The sequence below is a fragment of the Parambassis ranga genome, chromosome 13 (assembly GCF_900634625.1).
Source record: "Parambassis ranga chromosome 13, fParRan2.1, whole genome shotgun sequence".
Taxonomy (NCBI): domain Eukaryota; kingdom Metazoa; phylum Chordata; class Actinopteri; family Ambassidae; genus Parambassis; species Parambassis ranga.
In genome coordinates, this window is record NC_041033.1 from 24,195,950 (window position 1) to 24,215,242 (window position 19,293).

General features: G+C 49.7%; 2 protein-coding genes across 2 annotated transcripts; both read right to left on the reverse strand.

Annotated features, from left to right (window-relative positions):
* Window positions 1–6,994: 6,994 nt before the first annotated feature.
* Window positions 6,995–7,936, reverse strand: LOC114445200 (olfactory receptor 2A14-like). The gene has a single exon (XM_028420159.1). It carries the CDS (start codon window positions 7,934–7,936, stop codon window positions 6,995–6,997), a length of 942 nt encoding a protein of 313 aa, XP_028275960.1.
* A 4,427-nt stretch (window positions 7,937–12,363) lies between these two features.
* On the reverse strand, window positions 12,364–13,290 carry LOC114445289 (olfactory receptor 11A1-like). The gene has a single exon (XM_028420259.1). It carries the CDS (start codon window positions 13,288–13,290, stop codon window positions 12,364–12,366), a length of 927 nt encoding a protein of 308 aa, XP_028276060.1.
* Between the last annotated feature and the right edge of the window lie 6,003 nt (window positions 13,291–19,293).

Here is a 19,293-nt window from a genome sequence, read left to right on the forward strand (position 1 = left end):
CAGCCAGACAAAGCAAACAGGGAACTGAAGAGAACTGTATGAACTAGTACTGAGCACTATCAGTACTTCATCAGTATTTAAAACACTTTTTATTTAACTGTGTTCATTATACAAGGTCCAAATTCATTTTAGGATGATATGTATGTACAAAATGTACTGATCGTACAAAAAGATATGGATTAAGTGTGATGAGGTGCACCTAAGAAAACAAGGCGCACCAGTGCACAAAGTCAGTCTAGAGCCCTGTTAATGTTTCCATTTCCTCCAGATGTGTCCTTTTGTAGCCTGTCAGTGTTGACAGACCCATCACCTATACAACAGCGAGCCACTGGGGGGCGATATTTAGATTGGATGACTTTCATTCACTGGATCGCAGTAAAACACAGCAGATAACAGCAGAGGCTCATGGTCCACAGGCTACACACCAGTGTCCAAGTGTCTCCTGAACACCAGCTGTAAAGGTCAAGGCAACCAAAGGAAACTAACCCACACTCCAACTGCAGCCTGGACAGCACTCTGTCACCTGCAGGTCTACACGAGTGGATGGAACCGGCTGCTGGGCTGAACTCAGAGCAGGTGAACAAGAACACAGCCCGCCATCAGCTCCTTCACTCATTCCTTAACTAAATCTGATAATCATAGTGTTAACAGGTAGCGGGGGGGCGGTCATTAGCAAATCAATACCAAGTGTAGGCATGGGGGCAGAGGGTTCACAGTATAGACATTTAATCCAGATCTGAAATGTAAAATGTTGGCAGCTGCAGGTTTTGATCCGTCACAGTTCTGAATGTATTCGTTCACGCCTCCTACCGCCCTCCTGGCGCAGCGCGTGGTTCTCCAGCGGCCTCCAGGCGAAGCAGCCTCTGTGGTAGCGCCGCAGATCTCGGTGCAGGAGACTCACCCTGAAAGAACACAGCAGTTAGCACAGAGGAGCCGGGTCTTCCTCATCACTCTCTGAGGACTGTTAGCTCCTCATCCTCACTACCAACACATACTCTTCATCTCTCCCTGCTCAACAAGCAGCAATCACAAAGCAAACTCTAAACACTATAAATATATAGATAATGATAACATTTGGATTATTACAGTCCTTCAATCTGTGTGTGAAACTGAACAGAGATCATAATACAACCAGAACCATCAGGTCCAGTCTGTGACCTCAGAATTCACCGGAAACACACGGCAAAGGCCACGGATGTTCTTTCATTAGTTACAGTTTGTGCACCGACCAGCCGGGCTGAGCCTGCTGAGCCGGGCCGGGCTGCTGAAACGGGCCAAGCCCGCTGAGCCGGGCCGGGCCGCTGTATCACATCTGACGATTTCTCTACATAATGGCTGTGTCCCAATTCAGGGTCTGCATCCTTCGGAGTGCGCATTTTAAGGCCGCTTACGTCACAAAGCTGCGCGAAGGCTGTCCCAATTCGCCAAAAGTCGAAGGGTCCTTCAAATGCGTCCTCCAAATGCGTCCTCCTTTTGCCTGAATTTGGAGGACGCATCGCTACCATCCTTCGTGGCCTTAAATATCCCACAATGCTTTGCGGGCCTACTTTTTGTCCAATAGTACAATGACGGACCAAGCGAGCGGCAGCGGCACCGGCAGGAGTGCCGAATTCACATTTAAATGTAAGTAAAGAGCATTAGTTCGAGAGTTTTAAAATGCTAGTAGTGATAGCGGCATTAAAAAAATGAGTTTTATATTTACAAACATGACGTCCTGTTGATACGAGGCGCTGTAAACTAAACGCTTTGATTGAATGTTGTTTCTGGACTGTGTACTGTAGTATAGTATAAAGTATAGTTCACGTGAGGAGCAATATTATCGTTATTATATCAAACGGTCATTCTGCCTGTTGTCATTTTGTTGTAGGAGGAGCAGAGGGAAACAGAAGAAACCTGACAACTGATAACGGAGGAGATGAGACTGGAGAGGGAGGGAGAGAGAGAGAGGGAGGGAGAGAGAGAGAGAGAGGAGAGAGAGAGGGAGAGGGAGGGAGAGAGAGAGAGAGAGAGAGGGAGAGAGAGAGAGAGAGGGGGAGAGAGATAGAGAGAGAGAGGGAGAGGGAGGGAGAGAGAGAGAGAGAGAGAGAGGGGGAGAGCAGAGAAAGAACGGACAGACCTCAGCTCATTGAGAGGATGGTGGACAGCAGTGATTTTATGTTCTGTGTTATTTAAATGTTACTTATTAAATTAAAGGATGATATTAAATCGTTCTTGTCTCTGTGTTCTTAAACTCTTCTAACCTTGTTACATTATGTGTTTCATTACCTATTTATAATTGAAGTAAACTTTTGAACAACTTCTCAGTGACCACAGTAAATCATTTATTGTGTGTGTGTTGTGTTATGTACAATATTTACAAAGGCACAGTTTGAACATTTCTAACTATTTACCAGTGGGCATTATGAAAATGTACAGTTTATTATTTATAAAGATCAGCAGAAAATACTATTCACAAAGAACATATATATAAATGTTTGGCTGAGCAGGAGTCCTTGGTGCTGCTGGACTGGATGATGCCACGGTGAAGACCTTGGAGTCCTCTGGCTGTGAGTGGGACATCATCTGGGGGAGGGGGGTGCCTGTCTCCTCTGTCCACCACATCGTCCATCAGGGTTTGCAGAGGTAACGATCGGCGGCTGCCATGTTACTAAAGATGTTTTAAAAAAGGGCAAAAATAAAAATAATAACTTCAACAGAGCTGCTTCCAAAACAGCTTAAAATATGAAAAGCTATAAAATATGTATCCTCACCCTCCAAAGGTGATGATGGTCAGTACACCTCCTCCAGGACAGACAGCTGGTCCTGCAGGGAGCCCCACTCTCCTCCACCCAGCAGTAATTCTCTGGTGCAGTGACAGACCTGATGCTTAATGACACATTAAAGCAGTGGTTTCAGGGTTATTTGCAGGGTTCTTACACATTTAGCTATTTATTTAAAGTATTAAAATTACAAACAGACCCTGTATCAAGTCTTACAATTGAATCAAATATAAATTACATTTAATCATATTTGTCTATCTACTGGTTATATATCTAGCGTTTGCTCAGTAACTGGTATATTAATTATGATCAATAATATGGTTAAACAGCAGCTTACCGTCACCTCCCCACTGCGCTCTCCCAGCCTGAAGAAAATGAGCCGTCACCGGTTTTGCTGCCGCTGGAGCCGCCTCTCCTCTTCCTCCAACAACAAATAAATATATTAAAATATTCCAAATGTCTAAATCCACACTGTTGTCCCGTTTGTTGTCTAGTCCGTGTTGTGTCGCTGTCGCTGCTTTTGTTTTTCCCGGGGCAAAATTTATGACGTCGCGCCACAATCAGGAAGTGCTTTGAAGGCCAGACCGTCCCATTTACCAACGGTGGAGGATCCTCCGGAGGATCCTCAGGAGGACGCGGCCTCCTGAGACCGCGTAGGCTGCGTCCTCCGAAGGATGCAGACCCTGAATTGGGACACAGCCAATGAGACAGCCATTTTCAAAATGGCGGCCTGCTGTTGCTATTGACCCTACAGTGCGATGGTTTTTAGATACAGTGGTGATTATATGTCTGCTGTCAGACACTCATGTAGCAACTATGATACAAATATGACAAATGGCGATATAGAGTTAAGAAGACAACGCCAACTCACCAGGGTGTCCATGGTAACAACGACTGACTCTCCCCCGCGCAGCTCCTCACAAACATGCAGCTCCGACGTCAGGAAGGCCTCCGACCCACCTGCTCCACCTCTGCTCCACCTCTGACCCTCCACCTGCTCCACCTGCTCCACCTCTGACCCTCCACCTGCTCCACCTGCTCCACCTCTGACCCTCCACCTGCTCCACCTGCTCCACCTCTGACCCACCGGCTCCACCTGCTCCACCTGCCGCCTGTGGCCGCTCCAGGCTGTCCACCCACTGCTGGGCCGCCTGTCGGCTCGCCGCTGTTGCGTTCAGGGGACGCTCGGACGTCTGTCAACTCTTTAAATCACGTTACACCAATAAGCTGGGACACACACACACTGCTCTGAAGGATCTCAAGGAGCAGCTGGAGGGAGAGGGAGACCAGGTGAGGAGTGCAGGTGCTGATGGCTCTTTGCCGGGTCTGTCTGGACCCAGAGAATCAGACTGAGGGTCCTCCTGTAGGTGGACAGGTGAGCGACACAGGACGGAGGACGGTCTGAGGGGTGATGTTATCGACTGACGTGTCATGGCAGCTTGACGATGGAGTCGTTATCACAGTACACTTTGTTAACGCTGCTGTTGTACTGCAGAGGGCAGCAGATGCCGCCTGACCTGCTGACCCTGCTGTGTGTCAGTGCCGAGGTGCTGTAGCACCCCCTGGTGGTGAAGCTGTAAAACGGCATGACAGTAAATATGCATATCTTTGTTGTTTTTGTTCCACAACTTCATTTGTTTGGGCTGTGGGAGGAGGGAGGGATCATTTGAAAGATTAGGATTAAACTGATCAGGAGGGCCGGTGGTGGTGTGGGGTGGAGCTGGACTCCCTGGCAGCAGGGTCAGAAGGATGCTGTCTGAGAACAGCCTCCATCCTCTCCAGCAGGTGCTGCTGAGGAGCAGGAGGACCTGCAGCAGACCGACCCTCCAACATGCAGCACGGATTAGTTTGTTCAGGTTGTGAGTTGAAACAACTGCTTCTTAAAGTTCAACAGGAACTGAGCTGTTTAAAAAGTGCTTGATTTAAACAATGATCTTTAAATGAAAAGAAAACAAAATGTATGTTTTTGGTGCAGGCCAAGCAAAACAAGAAATGAAGTTGTTTTTAAGTGGAAATAGAGAGGGTTTATGAGAACTTAGGAGTTACAGCAGACACACACTTTGTTGGAAACACATATAGAATATATTAAAAGTCATGTAAAGCTATGGGCATAATCTATAGAGTTAAAAGTGAATTAAGCAGGAAACGTCTGGTTATCTTGGACTCACCACTTGTTACCATACAGGTCAGATTGTGCAGACATTTGGGGAAACATTGGTAAAACAATGATTGATCCAACAGTGAAGCTTCACAAAGAGTCATGAACAAAGCCTCATACTGTCAACTTACTCAGGAGCTCTTTGTGGAATCTGATGCTTTAAGATTGATGGACACTGTATATTTAGAAACACTGGAAATACCATTTCATGCCATGAACAAGAATCTTCTGTTTAGCCTACAGAAGTTATTTAAAACCAGAGCTGGACATTATATTTAAGAGGCTTATTTATTTTGACAGACTTACAGTAAGAACTGATGTCAGGACTAAAACTGATCATTTTAAAACAAGCAGTTCTTTGTTGACGTTCAGATATCAGTTAATTGATAACTACATGACATGTAAAGGGAAACCCAAAGGTAAATTATGTATCTCCTGAGGAGACTCAGGTCCTTTAACGTCTGCCAGACCATGCTGCAGATGTTTTACCACTCGGTGGTCTCCAGCCTCATCTTCTACGCTGTAGTGTGCTGGGGCAGCAGGATGAAGACGGCCGACACCAACAGACTCAACAAGCTCATTAGGAAGGCTGGCTCGGTGCTGGGAGTGGAGCTGGAGTCTGTGGTGGAGGTGACGGAGAGGAGGATACTGAGGAAACTCCTCAGTATTCGTAACAACACGTCTCACCCCCTGCAGGACACACTGCTGTCCTACAGGAGCACATTCAGCGGTAGACTGAGACTACGAGGAGCAGCACAGAACGCCACAGGAGGTCCTTCCTGCCAGTGGCCATCAGACTGTATAACTCCTCCCCTTTCTGTAGGAGAGGAGCTGGATGATCATGTCAGGCATCACTGTCATTCCTATATTATGTTTACTTAGCACCTTACATCTCCATATTGTATCCATGTATCATATATTGTGCTCATACTGCGTACTGTACTCTGATTTGGATTATAGTGACACTTATACTCTTATACTCTGTACTTAACTGCATTTAATGTAACTTGATACCTCTGGCACAAGAATTTCCTTCGGGATTAATAAAGTTTTATCTTATCTTATCTTATCTTATCTTATCTTATCTTATCTTATCTTATCTTATCTTATCTTATCTTATCTTATCTTATCTTATGTAAGTGATTCATTTAGTAACATCTGTGTGTGGCTGACTGTTTGGGCTGATGAGGGAAAATAAGCTGGAAGCTTCAGCCTATTCCTTTTTGGTTTTGAGGTGAACTGTGTAATCGTATTTTGTAATTGTACTGTATGAAAAAACCCAAAATAAAATGATTCATTGTTGACTTGACTCTGATTTAACTTGAATGTTTATATTTGATGCTTTTTTACCTTATTTTCTATTTCTAGCCTGTGTCTGAGCATACATGGAGCAAACCTTCATCTGTCCCACAATGGGGAAACAACAGCAAGATCAGGTTCAAGAAAACGAGTCATTGAAATGATCTCACCCTCAGGTGATAAATGTAATAAAAAGAACCTAAACACTGCTGACTCATCAGAACACGAGGATTCTGGATCAGTGCGCAGACACTGTTTTTTAAGATGCACAGGGCTGTTCAGAGGAAAGGATGATCAGAATAATGTCGTCTGTAAGATCTACAAACTCCACAGTGAGGCGCTGCTGTAGGTCCACCTCTGACAGGTGGGGGCAGGAGTCTGCACCCACCTGTCACTCAAAGCAATACGACATAATTCTTCAGTCTTTCAGAGGCATGGATCATGAAACAGTGTGGGGATCAGGCTGCTTTATTTCTGCTGTGACGGTCTGTGAGCACTCACTCGTCTGAGCCGCCTCTCAGTCCAGCAGGCTGCTGGATCTGGTCCTGTCACTGGGTCCGGCCCCCCCACTGCCAGCTGCCGTGGTAACCAGACAACCAGTGAGATGACCTCCACCTGTCAGTGTTACAACATTTAAACAGTGCAGTTTATTTATAGTACTCAGATTACTTCAAGTACTCTTCTCTGTTTATTTCGAGGGTGCTGACATAGTTTCACATTATGAGCCGGTCAGCCTGCAGCTCCGTCATGTTTTCATCGGTCAGACATCATGAAGGATTCACTGAGCTGCAGGCAGGACTGTGTGACCCAGCACCTGTCTGTAAATGTGTCTGATCTTGGACATCTGCAGTCCGTACATGATGGGGTTCAGCAGCGGCTGTATGAGGAGGAAGTACAGGGACAGCAGGATCCTCAGCAGGCTGGGCACGCGGCTCGTATCAAACCTGCTCTGAAGGATCTCAAAGCAGCAGCCGAAGGAGAAGTTGAGCAGGGAGACCAGGTGAGGCGTGCAGGTGCTGACGGCCTTCTGCCGGGTCTGTCTGGACCCAGAGAAACACACGGCGAGGATCTTCATGTAGGACAAGAGGATGGGCAGCAGAGGCACCAGCACGGTCAGCGTCACACCAACCAGCCCGAAGATGTTGTTGACTTCAGAGTCAGAACACGACAACTTAGCCACAAGGTAGTTATGACAGTACAGACTGTTGACGGTGTTCCCACACAGACTCAGACGCAGGTTCAAAGACAGAGTGATTAAAAACTTCAGAAAGGAGTACAACCAGACAGCAGTGATGAAGACAGCAGCATGCTGGCACGTCATACGTCTGTTATACTGCAGGGGGCAGCAGATGGCCAGGTACCTGTCGTAGGACATGACGGCCAGGTTACAGAACTCCACATGTCCGTACGTGTAGAGGCAGTAGATCTGCAGGAAGCATGCGGGAGCAGAGACGGTGTGGATGTCAGAGAGGATCTGCAGCAGCAGGGAGGGAAACAGGCCTGTGCTGCCGTACAGCTCATTGACAAACAGGCTGCACAGGAACATGTACATGGGCTCATGCAAGCTCCTGTTCACACAGATCACCAGGATCAGGGACGAGTTCACAACAACGATCACAGTGTACAGCAGAGCCGTCACAGTGAAGCACAGATACCTCAGGCTGCCTACATTCAGATAGCTGCTGAGAATGAAGTACGACAAGGTGACATTCCCTGTCATCCTGAGGGGACAGAGGACAACAGACAAACAAGACGTTCACAGCTCAGTACTTAACACATCATCTTCATACGTGAAACACAGCGAGAGACAAGCTGCTCACACATCATCCATCAGCAGGTCGAGCAGCAGGCTGAGCACAGGCTGAACACAGGCTGAGAACAGGCTGAGAACAGGCTGAACACAGGCTGAGAACAGGCTGAGAACAGGCTGAGAACAGGCTGAGAACAGGCTGAACACAGGCTGAGAACAGGCTGAGAACAGGCTGAACACAGGCTGAACAACAGGCTGAGAACAGGCTGAGAACAGGCTGAGAACAGGCTGAACAACAGGCTGAGAACAGGCTGAGAACAGGCTGAGAACAGGCTGAGAACAGGCTGAACAACAGGCTGAGAACAGGCTGAACAACAGGCTGAGAACAGGCTGAGAACAGGCTGAGAACACAGGCTGAGAACAGGCTGAACACAGGCTGAACAACAGGCTGAGAACAGGCTGAGAACAGGCTGAACACAGGCTGAGAACATAGGCTGAGAACAGGCTGAACACAGGCTGAACAACAGGCTGAGAACAGGCTGAGAACAGGCTGAACAACAGGCTGAGAACAGGCTGAGAACAGGCTGAGAACACAGGCTGAGAACAGGCTGAACACAGGCTGAACAACAGGCTGAGAACAGGCTGAACACAGGCTGAGAACATAGGCTGAGAACAGGCTGAACACAGGCTGAACAACAGGCTGAGAACAGGCTGAGAACAGGCTGAACAGGCTGAACAACAGGCTGAGAACAGGCTGAACAACAGGCTGAGAACAGGCTGAACACAGGCTGAACAACAGGCTGAACAACAGGCTGAGAACAGGCTGAGAACAGGCTGAGAACAGGCTGAACACAGGCTGAACAACAGGCTGAGAACAGGCTGAGAACAGGCTGAACACAGGCTGAACAACAGGCTGAGAACAGGCTGAGAACAGGCTGAGAACAGGCTGAAAAGGCTGAGAACAGGCTGAGAACAGGCTGAGAACAGGCTGAACACAGGCTGAACAACAGGCTGAGAACAGGCTGAGAACAGGCTGAACACAGGCTGAACAACAGGCTGAGAACAGGCTGAGAACAGGCTGAACAGGCTGAACAACAGGCTGAGAACAGGCTGAGAACACAGGCTGGGAACAGGCTGAACACAGGCTGGGAACAGGCTGAGAACAGGCTGAACACAGGCTGAACAACAGGCTGAGAACAGGCTGAGAACAGGCTGAGCAGCAGTCTGAGCACTGTCTGAGCGATGGCTGCACAATCTGCTGCTTTATACAGACCATCAGAATTCCCTCCAGACCTCCATCATAGTCCATGTCAGTCCCAGTAAACAGGTTGCCTGGTACTGCATCATAGACCACCTGACATCCACCTGTGTGGACCTCTTTGACCCTCAGACCAGGTCTGGTGGTTTGAAGGACTAAGAGAAAGCAGACTGACAGTGCAGAGAAAGTCCTGCTGGGTCACTTCAGCTTCATGACCGATGTCATCAACATCATTATCAATGTTTACATGTTCCACTGTGTGTCTCAACAACCTTGATACACAACAGAACAAACACCAATATGGACCCAGCGGACTGTGTTTCCGCCTGGAAGGCCATTGAGGATCATTGGAGATTACTCCAAGCTGAGGGGGATGCGGTGGACTCCATGGCCCCTCCTCCTCAGGACGATCAGGAGCTGGATTCCCTTCCCTGATCCTGGGCTGGCTGGTGGGCTGATGTCTTCGCCTTCTCTGGCGCCCTCTTTCGATATTGGCTGGGTTCCCTACATGTGTTCCAGCTCCTGAACTAGCTGGTGGTCAGGAGACTGAATTGATGTGGGTTGGTCCGACATCATCAAGCCTGGGGTTTCCTGGAGGCAGCCTTCACGTGACTCCATCTGCTCTAGTGACCTCCAACACAGACTCTGGTTTACAGACTGCTTTTTTTGGAGATTTTGTGTTCTGATCAGTGGGACCTTGACTGTGACTTTGAGAGGCGGTGGGATTCTGTTCCCATGTTTCCCCTGTAGGGTCCAAAACCCTGTCTCTGATGGTCTTCTGCCCGGACCCTGGAGTGTCCACAACCCTGTCTCTGGGCCTTTTGTCTGGACACTTAATGGTCCAAACCCCTGACTGTTTCTGGCTCTGTTGCCCCTGTTGGCCTGGGCCTTCCTGAACACTTGCCTCTTAGACGCCTGGTGATCTTGGCTCCCCCTTTCTTTTGGTTTGTACTTTGTGTTTTGGATTTTGGGGTTTTTGCATTAAATTTCACCATCAGTTCACCTCAGTCCTTCTACGTATCTGCGTTTGGGTCTTAACAACCTTAATACACAGCAACACCAGCAGAATGACTCCCAGCAGTCAGTATCTCCAGCCAAAGTGGGCGTTCCATATGAAGCCTCACTTCGAGGCTTGTACAACAACAAACAAGGCCTCGGTTTGTGCAGATTATGTCATTAGTTTGTTTAATGCCACAAACACGGCTCAAAGCGCCTGCTACAGTGGGAGGGGTGGCGTTTGTAGTGAGCTGTAATGAGTCAGTGAAATAAAAGGAGCAGGAGGATAGTTGGAGAAATGGAGGTGAAGGAAAAGCAGCAGCTAAAACCTCAGTTTTAATACTTCTAGGGTTTGGTCTGTTCAGGTCAGGTTCAGGTCAGGTCAGGTGGAGGTTCAGGTCTGGTTCAGGTCAGATCAGGTGGTGGTTAAGGTCAGGTCAGGTTCAGGTCAGGTTGGAGGTCCAGGTCAGGCTGGAGGTCCAGGTCTGGTTCAGGTCAGATCAGGTGGAGGTCCAGAGCAGGTTCAGGTCCAGGTCACACATGTCACTGCAGATGGAAGACATTTAACCCCAGTGAACCCGGGGGCACCGGGTCTTCAGTCTCCACTGTCTTTAGGGTCATTCAGTGTGGACAGCTAAGAGTTCCATGGTGCAGAAACCTGTTTCCTTACTGTGAACATGACAATAACCTGAACCGGTCTTCATGAAGGGCTTTGAGAAACTGTTTAGGGGTCCCAGCCTGCAGCTGATCCAGAAGCAGCAGCTAGAGTTCTGACAGGAAGCAGGGCTCATATCCCTGCTGTTCTCGCTTCTCTTCACTGGCTCCAGTAGAATTCAGAACACCCTTCAAAATGCTCCTCACATACAGAGCCGGGCTGTGTGCTGCTGTGTGTGTGTGCTGCTGTGTGTGCTGTGTGTGTGCTGGTGTGTGTGCTGGTGTGTGTGCTGTGTGTGTTGGTGTGTGTGTTCTGTGTGTGTGTGCTGGTGTGTGTTCTGTGTGTGTGTGTGCTGGTGTGTGTGTGCTGGTGTGTGTTCTGTGTGTGTGTGCTGGTGTGTGTGTGCTGGTGTGTGTTCTGTGTGTGCTGGTGTGTGTGCTGGTGTGTGTTCTGTGTGTGTGTGCTGGTGTGTGTTCTGTGTGTGTGCTGGTGTGTGTGCTGGTGTGTGTTCTGTGTGTGCTGGTGTGTGTTCTGTGTGTGTTCTGTGTGTGTGTTGGTGTGTGTTCTGTGTGTGCTGCTGTGTGTGTTCTGTGTGTGCTGCTGTGTGTGTTCTGTGTGTGCTGTGTGTGCTGTGTGTGCTGCTGTGTGTGTTCTGTGTGTGCTGTGTGTGTGCTGTGTGTGTTGGTGTGTGTTCTGTGTGTGTGTGTTGGTGTGTGTTCTGTGTGTGCTGTGTGTGCTGTGTGTGCTGCTGTGTGTGTTCTGTGTGTGCTGTGTGTGTGCTGTGTGTGTTGGTGTGTGTTCTGTGTGTGTGCTGGTGTGTGTGCTGGTGTGTGTTCTGTGTGTGCTGGTGTGTGTGTTGGTGTGTGTTCTGTGTGTGTGCTGGTGTGTGTGCTGGTGTGTGTTCTGTGTGTGCTGGTGTGTGTGCTGGTGTGTGTTCTGTGTGTGCTGGTGTGTGTGCTGGTGTGTGTTCTGTGTGTGTGCTGGTGTGTGTGCTGGTGTGTGTGTTGGTGTGTGTGCTGTAAAGAGTTGATCATGTGACTCTCCAGGTTTGCAGACATGTGACACACAGCATGAACAGGTTCAGCGTGCTGAGCTCTGCTGCCTCTGCTGACGTCAGACAGAATGAAACCTGTGACACTGTGAAGACTTTAACGTGACGCTTCCCTCTGTGGGGCTGATAAAGGATTGTTTTACCTTACGATGGAATACAGACACAGTGATATTTACAGCATCAGCATCCATGTTCTGTTTATTCATATTTCATCATGGAGGACATGTTTACATGAGTTTGTCAGGTGTTGAATGTTCTGCTGACATTAGAACACATGCGGCTCTACATGTCACACGCTTCATTTGGACATTGTGCTTTGTGAGTGACATGAACACGTCCTCACCATCGCACAGCAAAGCACAGGGGACAGCAGCCCAGAGGCCGAGAGCATCCTAACCTGCCACACAAACGTTAACGACCTCCTCCCAGTTCTAATGTTACATTTGACCAAAAACAAGATGTTTACATAAGTCCCGTATTTTGGTAATCTTCAGTCCGTACACTACGGGGTTAAAGAGTGGCGGGCAGGTCAGGAAGTAGAGTGACAGGATGACTCGCAGCAGGCTGGGCACTCTGCTCATGTCAAACCTGCTCTGAACCACTTCAAACAAGCAGCCGAAGGAGAAGTTGAGCAGGGAGGCCAGGTGAGGCGTGCAGGTGCTGACGGCCTTCTGCCGGGTCTGTCTGGACCCAGAGAAGCAGACCTGCAGGATCCTCACGTAGGTGAACAGGATCATAACAATCAGACCGATCACGAAAACACAGGAGACAACAAGTCCATAGAGGTTGTTGATGGTGGTGTCGGAGCAGGCCAGCTTCACGATGGAGTAGTTATCACAGTAGACTTTGTGGATGATGGTCCCACAGAGCTGCAGGGAGGCGCCCAGGCAGATCAGAAACACAATAGACAGGAAGGAATACACCCACGTCAAAGCAACGAGCAGCGCCGCTCTGCTAGTGCTCATACGCCTGTTATACTGCAGGGGGCAGCAGATGGCCAGGTACCGGTCGTACGACATGACGCCCAGGTTAATGAGCTGAACGCTCACATACGTGTGAACACAGAAGACCTGCAGGAAGCATGCAGGAGCAGAGACGGTGTGGATGTCAGAGAGGATCTGCAGCAGCAGGGAGGGAAACAGGCCTGTGCTGCCGTACAGCTCATTGACAAACAGGCTGCACAGGAACATGTACATGGGCTCATGCAAGCTCCTGTTCACACAGATCACCAGGATCAGCAGCAGGTTGGCAGCCAGGATCACAGCGTACAGCAGAGCCGTCACAGTGAAGCACAGATACCTCAGGCTGCCGACGTGTAGATAAGCCCCAAGAATGAAGTGAGACAGCGTGGAATTCAGCATCATCGTCTGAGGTGACAGAACACAATGCAAACACACACACAGTCTGTCTGACACACAACACAGAGTTTCATGAAGTCATCCTGAGGACAATCTGCACCTACAGAGGACGGCTCAGGGTCTGAGAGCAGCACTGATGCTGCTTCATCCTGTTCAACCAGAGACCAGAGGAGGGACTTACCCCGGCCCTCCAGGAGGCACGGACAGAGCTGCTGCAGCCAGCTGCTGCTCATACAGAGAGGGAGGGCGGCGCCTTCATCGTCACCGTCATCAGCCCCTCACAGACAGCCAATCAGATTCCTCCATTGTCTTGGATTACAGCAGAAAATAAATCAAGTTATTGATCCTCACAGGTGTAGTTCAGCAGGATCCTCGCACTAATGGTTTAAAGCCTCAATATGACCTCCAGAAGCTAAAAGCTAATGCTAAGCTATCAATAAAGAACAAACATGCAGCAAACATTAAACTGCAGAGAACAAACAGGACAGGTTGTTGATGTTGAATTAAGATTAAGATTAAGAAAACCTTTCTTAGTCCCACGATGGGGACATTGCAGATACAGAAAGCAAAAGATAAGAGAAGCAATAGACATGATAAGATAAACTACCGATAAAAATATTCATACATACAATATATATATAAACAGTTCACATATGAACAGTTCACAGCTGAGTGGTGGTAGAAGTGCTTTATAAACTGTACACTGTGGTGTGAGTACTGCTCCTATCAGAAGTGTTTATTATACAGTCTGACAGCAGCAGGAAGGAAAGACCTTCTGTACCTCTCCTCCACACACCGAGGGTGGAGCAGTCTGAAGCTGCTCTGCAGGGCTGACAGGGGGTCCTGCAGGGGGTGGGACTCATTGCACTGAGTCCAGAGAGCAGCCCAGGACAGAGCTGGACCTCCTGATGACTCTGTCCAGCTTCTTCCTGTCCCTCTCAGTGATGCTGCTGTTCCAGCAGACTACACCGTACATGATGACTGATGCCACCACAGAGTCATAGAAGGTCTTCAGGAGTGCCCCTTTCACTCCAACAGACCGCAGTCTCCTCAGCAGGTAGAGCCTGCTCTGGCCCTTCCTGTACAGTGAGTCCAGTCCAGTTTGTTGTTGAGGTGAACACCCAGGTATTTGAGAGTCCACCTGCTCAATGTCCATTCCCTGGATGTTCACCGGTGAGGGGGGGGCTGAGTGTCGTCTGCGAAAGTCCACCACCATCTCCTTGGTTTTCCCTGCATTGATCAGGAGGTGGTTTCGCTGACACCAGTCACAAAGTTCTGCGTCAGTCCTCTGTACTCCGCGTCGTCATCATCACTGATGAGACCAACAATCGCAGTGTCGTCAGAGAACTTCTGCAGCACACAGCCGTCAGTGTTGTGTCTGAAGTCCGACGTGTAGAGGGTGAAGAGAAAGGGGGCCAGGACAGTCCCCTGAGGGGCACCCGTGCTACAGGTGAGCAGGTCAGACACACAGTTCTGGGCTCTCACAAACTGTGGTCGGTTTGTGAGGTAGTCCCTGATCCACTCTGACAGCAGGTGGTCCACCCCTGTCTGCTCCAGTTTGTCCTTCAGGATCGCCGGCTGGATGGTGTTGAAAGCACTGGAACAATCAAAGAAGGTGATTCTCACAGTGCTGCCGGGCTTCTCCAGGTGAGAAAGAGCTCGGTGTAGCAGGAAGGTGACAGCACCTCAGGTCCAACATTAGGCCTGTAGGCGAACTGCAGTGGATCCATGGAGGGGCCCACTGTGGAGCGGAAGTGTCTCAGGACCAGTCTCTCCAGTGTCTTCATGAGGTGGGATGTCAGAGCCACTGGTCTGTAGCTGCTGAGGTCTTTGGGGTGCTGTGTTTTAGGCACTGGTACCACACAGGAGGTCTTCCAGAGCTGTGGTACCACCCCCAGCTTGAGGCTCAGATTGAAGACATGCTCCATAACTCCACACAGCTGGTCTGCGCAGGACTTAAGGAGCCTGGAGCTAATGGCATCAGGTCCAGCTGCCTTCCTTGTCTTTGTCTTCCTGAGTTCTGTTCTCACCTGGGCTGCTGTGAAGGACAGGGGTGGGGGTGGGGGTGAGTGTCTCTGTATGGCTGTGGGAGAGGAACAAAGGCCGGGAGTCAGAGAGTGGAGGTGCGACTGCAAGGGGGGAGGAGTGGGTGCTACATCAAACCTATTGAAGTGCAGGTTTAGGTCGTTGACCCACTTCTGATCCCCCTCAGCCTGTGAGTGGGGTGTGTTGTAGCCAGAGATGGTTTTCAGGCTTCTCCAACCCCCGCTGACGTTCTGCTGCTGCAGCTGCTCCTCCATCTTCTTCCTGTAGCTGGCCTTTCCCTCTCTGATCTTCCTCCTCAGCTCCCTCTGTGCAGCCCTCAGCTCATCCATGCTCCCTGACCTGAAAGCTCTCTTCTTCTCCTTCAGGAGAGCTTTGATTTCAGGGTTAATCCACGGCTTGTTGTTGGAGAAACACCATACCTTCTTGGAAGGAACAGTGCTCTCAACGCAGACGTCTATATAGTCTGTTATTGTGTTGATGTCCTCCCCATGTGGGCCCTAAGGCTCGGTCCACACAGTGGAGTTGAAGCAGTCCCTGAGAGCAGCCTCACTCTCCTCGGTCCATCTCGTCACTCTGCAGGAGACCGCCGGTTGCCTGTGCACAGCAGGAGTGGACATTGTGGAAGATTACAAGTACCTGGGAGTGGTTTTGGACAATGAACTTGACTGGACTAAGAACACTGAAGCCCTCTACAAGAAGAAGCCGCCTCTATGTTCTGAGGAGGCTCCGGTCCTTTAACATCGGACCATGCTGAGGATGTTCTATCAGTCTGCGGCTGCCATTTTGCTTGCTGTTGTGTGCTGGGGTGGTGTTGTGGGGTGGAGCTGGACTCCCTGGCAGCAGGGTCAGACAGAAGGATGCTGTCTGAGCTGCAGGGATCCTGGAGAACAGCCTCCATCCTCTCCACCAGGTGCTGCTGAGGAGCAGGAGGACCTTCAGCAGACCGACCCTCCAACATGCAGCTCTGAGCCACAGGAGGTCCTTCCTCCCTGTGACCATCACACTGAACTCCTCCTCCCTCTGAGATCAGAACACACTGTAATTATTTCCATATTGGATTTATTGTAGACAAGATTTCACTGCACACAGTGTTAGTATCAGTCTTCACCTGGATTTAACTTGAATGTTTATTAATGTTTTATATTTCCAACCTGTTTTTGTAAATATACATGGAGCAGCTGGGATGAAAGCACTTTCCTCCTGGGATCAATAAAGTGATTCTGGTTCTGATTCTGATTCTGATGTTGCTGCGGCCTAAACTCCAGTCACGGTCACGTGAGCTCCACAAAGGTTCCTACAAAATGTTTAGACAGAGATTCAGATCTGTTTACTGCCCAGAAGACAAATGTCCCGTGTGTCCTCTGTCCACCCTGAGGTGCGTCTGATGGGAGGTCGTCGCTGTGCTGCTGATTGGTCTCTCTGGTTAGAGGCTCCGGCTGTGATCTGCTGCAGAGGGAATTAGATGAAACTGTGGCCAAAGTGAAGACACCTCGGGGACAGACATGTTTACGTGACCTTTGACCTGAGGGACTTCATTAATGCTGATCTAACCTCCTGAGCAGGATTACATCAGCCACAGGACGTGTCTGATAAACATCATGATTGTCCCTACAGGGGTTTAGAAAGTTATTCTTAATCTTAATGATTATGAAGAAGATACCGAACAGCTCTTTACAGACGTCCAGCACACTGCCCCCTGCTGGCAGACTGTAAAACACACCACATGAAGAGGCCACAGCTCAGCCAGAGTGTGTTTGGACCACAAGACGGGGACAAGAAGCCTGTTAGGAGGGTGGAGGGCTGGGTGGAGTCTGTCTTTCAGGTTTAGGTGGTTGCCATGCAGAACTTTCGTACCTACAGCCGCCATGTTAGAGGCAGGACAGACGTCAGCGCTGCCGGCAGTGAGGAGCCAGGCGAGCCCGGCCTGACATAGGTCTCAGTGGAGTGTCTCAGTGTCCTGATGGAGACGTCCTGATGGAGACGTCCTGATGGAGACGTCCTGATGGAGACGTCCTGATGGTGACCTCCCTCATCTGTCCTCTGTGGACACCTCCTGTGTGGACACCTCCCTCATCTGTCCTGTGTGGACACCTCCCTCATCTGTCCTGTGTGGACACCTCCCTCATCTGTCTTGTGTGGACACCTCCTGTGTGGACACCTCCCTCATCTGTCCTGTGTGGACACCTCCCTCATCTGTCCTGTGTGGACACCGCCCTCATCTGTCTTGTGTGGACACCTCCTGTGTGGACACCGCCCTCATCTGTCTTGTGTGGACACCGCCCTCATCTGTCTTGTGTGGACACCGCCCTCATCTGTCTTGTGTGGACACCTCCTGTGTGGACACCGCCCTCATCTGTCTTGTGTGGACACCGCCCTCATCTGTCCTCTGTGGACACCTTCTGTGGGGACACCTCCCTCATCTGTCTTGTGTGGACACCGCCCTCATCTGTCTTGTGTGGACACCTCCTGTGTGGACACCGCCCTCATCTGTCTTGTGTGGACACCGTCCTCATCTGTCCTCTGTGGACACCTCCTGTGTGGACACCTCCCTCATCTGTCTTGTGTGGACACCGCCCTCATCTGTCTTGTGTGGACACCTCCTGTGTGGACACCGCCCTCATCTGTCTTGTGTGGACACCGCCCTCATCTGTCTTGTGTGGACACCGCCCTCATCTGTCCTCTGTGGACACCTCCTGTGTGGACACCGCCCTCATCTGTCCTGTGTGGACACCTCCTGTGTGGACACCGCCCTCATCTGTCTTGTGTGGACACCGCCCTCATCTGTCCTCTGTGGACACCTCCTGTGTGGACACCGCCCTCATCTGTCCTGTGTGGACACCTCCTGTGTGGACACCGCCCTCATCTGTCTTGTGTGGACACCTACCTTCTCGGCCTTATGGAGCAGCTGTTGGCGGCCGCCGTCGTCTTCCTGTCAGTCTAATCCTGTCTGCAGCAAAGCATCATGGGAGTCCTCTGACTCCTCCTGCATCATTCAGCTTGTCAACATGTAAAAACTGTAAACACACAAAAACAAAACAAGTGACATATTTCATGTCTGAACAGAAACAGGAAGAAACACACACGCCACATCTGTGCTAAGGACCAACACAGCTGGAGTGTGTGATTTCTGTGTGTGTTCAGCAGGAAGTGGACGGTGTGTCTGGTCACAGCTGCCTCCTCCGTCAGTCATCACAGTGACCTTTGACCTGCATGAAACTCTGAGGAGGAGGCTGCAGGCAGAAACCTGCTGTCTTCAAAGCCAGCGGCTCCACCTGCTGGTCACAGAGTGGTACTGCATGGTTCCTTCGCTGTGGGACTCCTCAGCTTCACTTTCTGGCTCACCTGAAAACCTGAATCCAGATTCATGATGACAGCTGACGACCAGACATTCAGAGTGACACCATCATGCTGCTGCCGTGTGGCTGTATTAAATCAGAAGCGTGGTGCTGTTCTAACAGGACCAATGTTCAGGGTTCAGGGTTATTATTAAGTTGTATATTTTTGTATTGAATGGTTTGTGGTGACGGGTGGTGCAGTGCAGTGGAGTTTGCACGTTCTCCCTGTGCCTGCATGGGTTCTCTCTGGGTACTCTGGCTTCCTCCCACAATCTAAAGACGTGCTAGGTTAATTGGTGACTCTAAATTACCCAAAGCTAGCTGCTCCCCATGCCCCTGCACTGCGGGACACAGAGGGTTCATGGAGGAGGGATGTTTGTGACGACTTGTTTTTAAATGTACCTTTATGAACTGACTCCATTTTACTTTTGTAAAATCATAAAATCAAACCAGAAGAAGACTTTATGTGAACAGGGCCCTGCAGAGCGAGACACTGCTAATCAACACCCAGCTGATCGCCGATCACCCAGACACCATCACGTATATATTGTTTATTCAGGAAATGATACATGCTTATTGATCAGCAGTCTCTGTGTGTCCTGGTTTCACATCTTGTCCATCTTCAGAG

Excerpts from the sequence above, each read along its gene's own strand:
- LOC114445200 (XM_028420159.1), bottom strand. The coding sequence starts at position 7,936 with ATGACAGGGAATGTCACCTTGTCGTACTTCATTCTCAGCAGCTATCTG.
- LOC114445289 (XM_028420259.1), bottom strand. The coding sequence starts at position 13,290 with ATGATGCTGAATTCCACGCTGTCTCACTTCATTCTTGGGGCTTATCTA.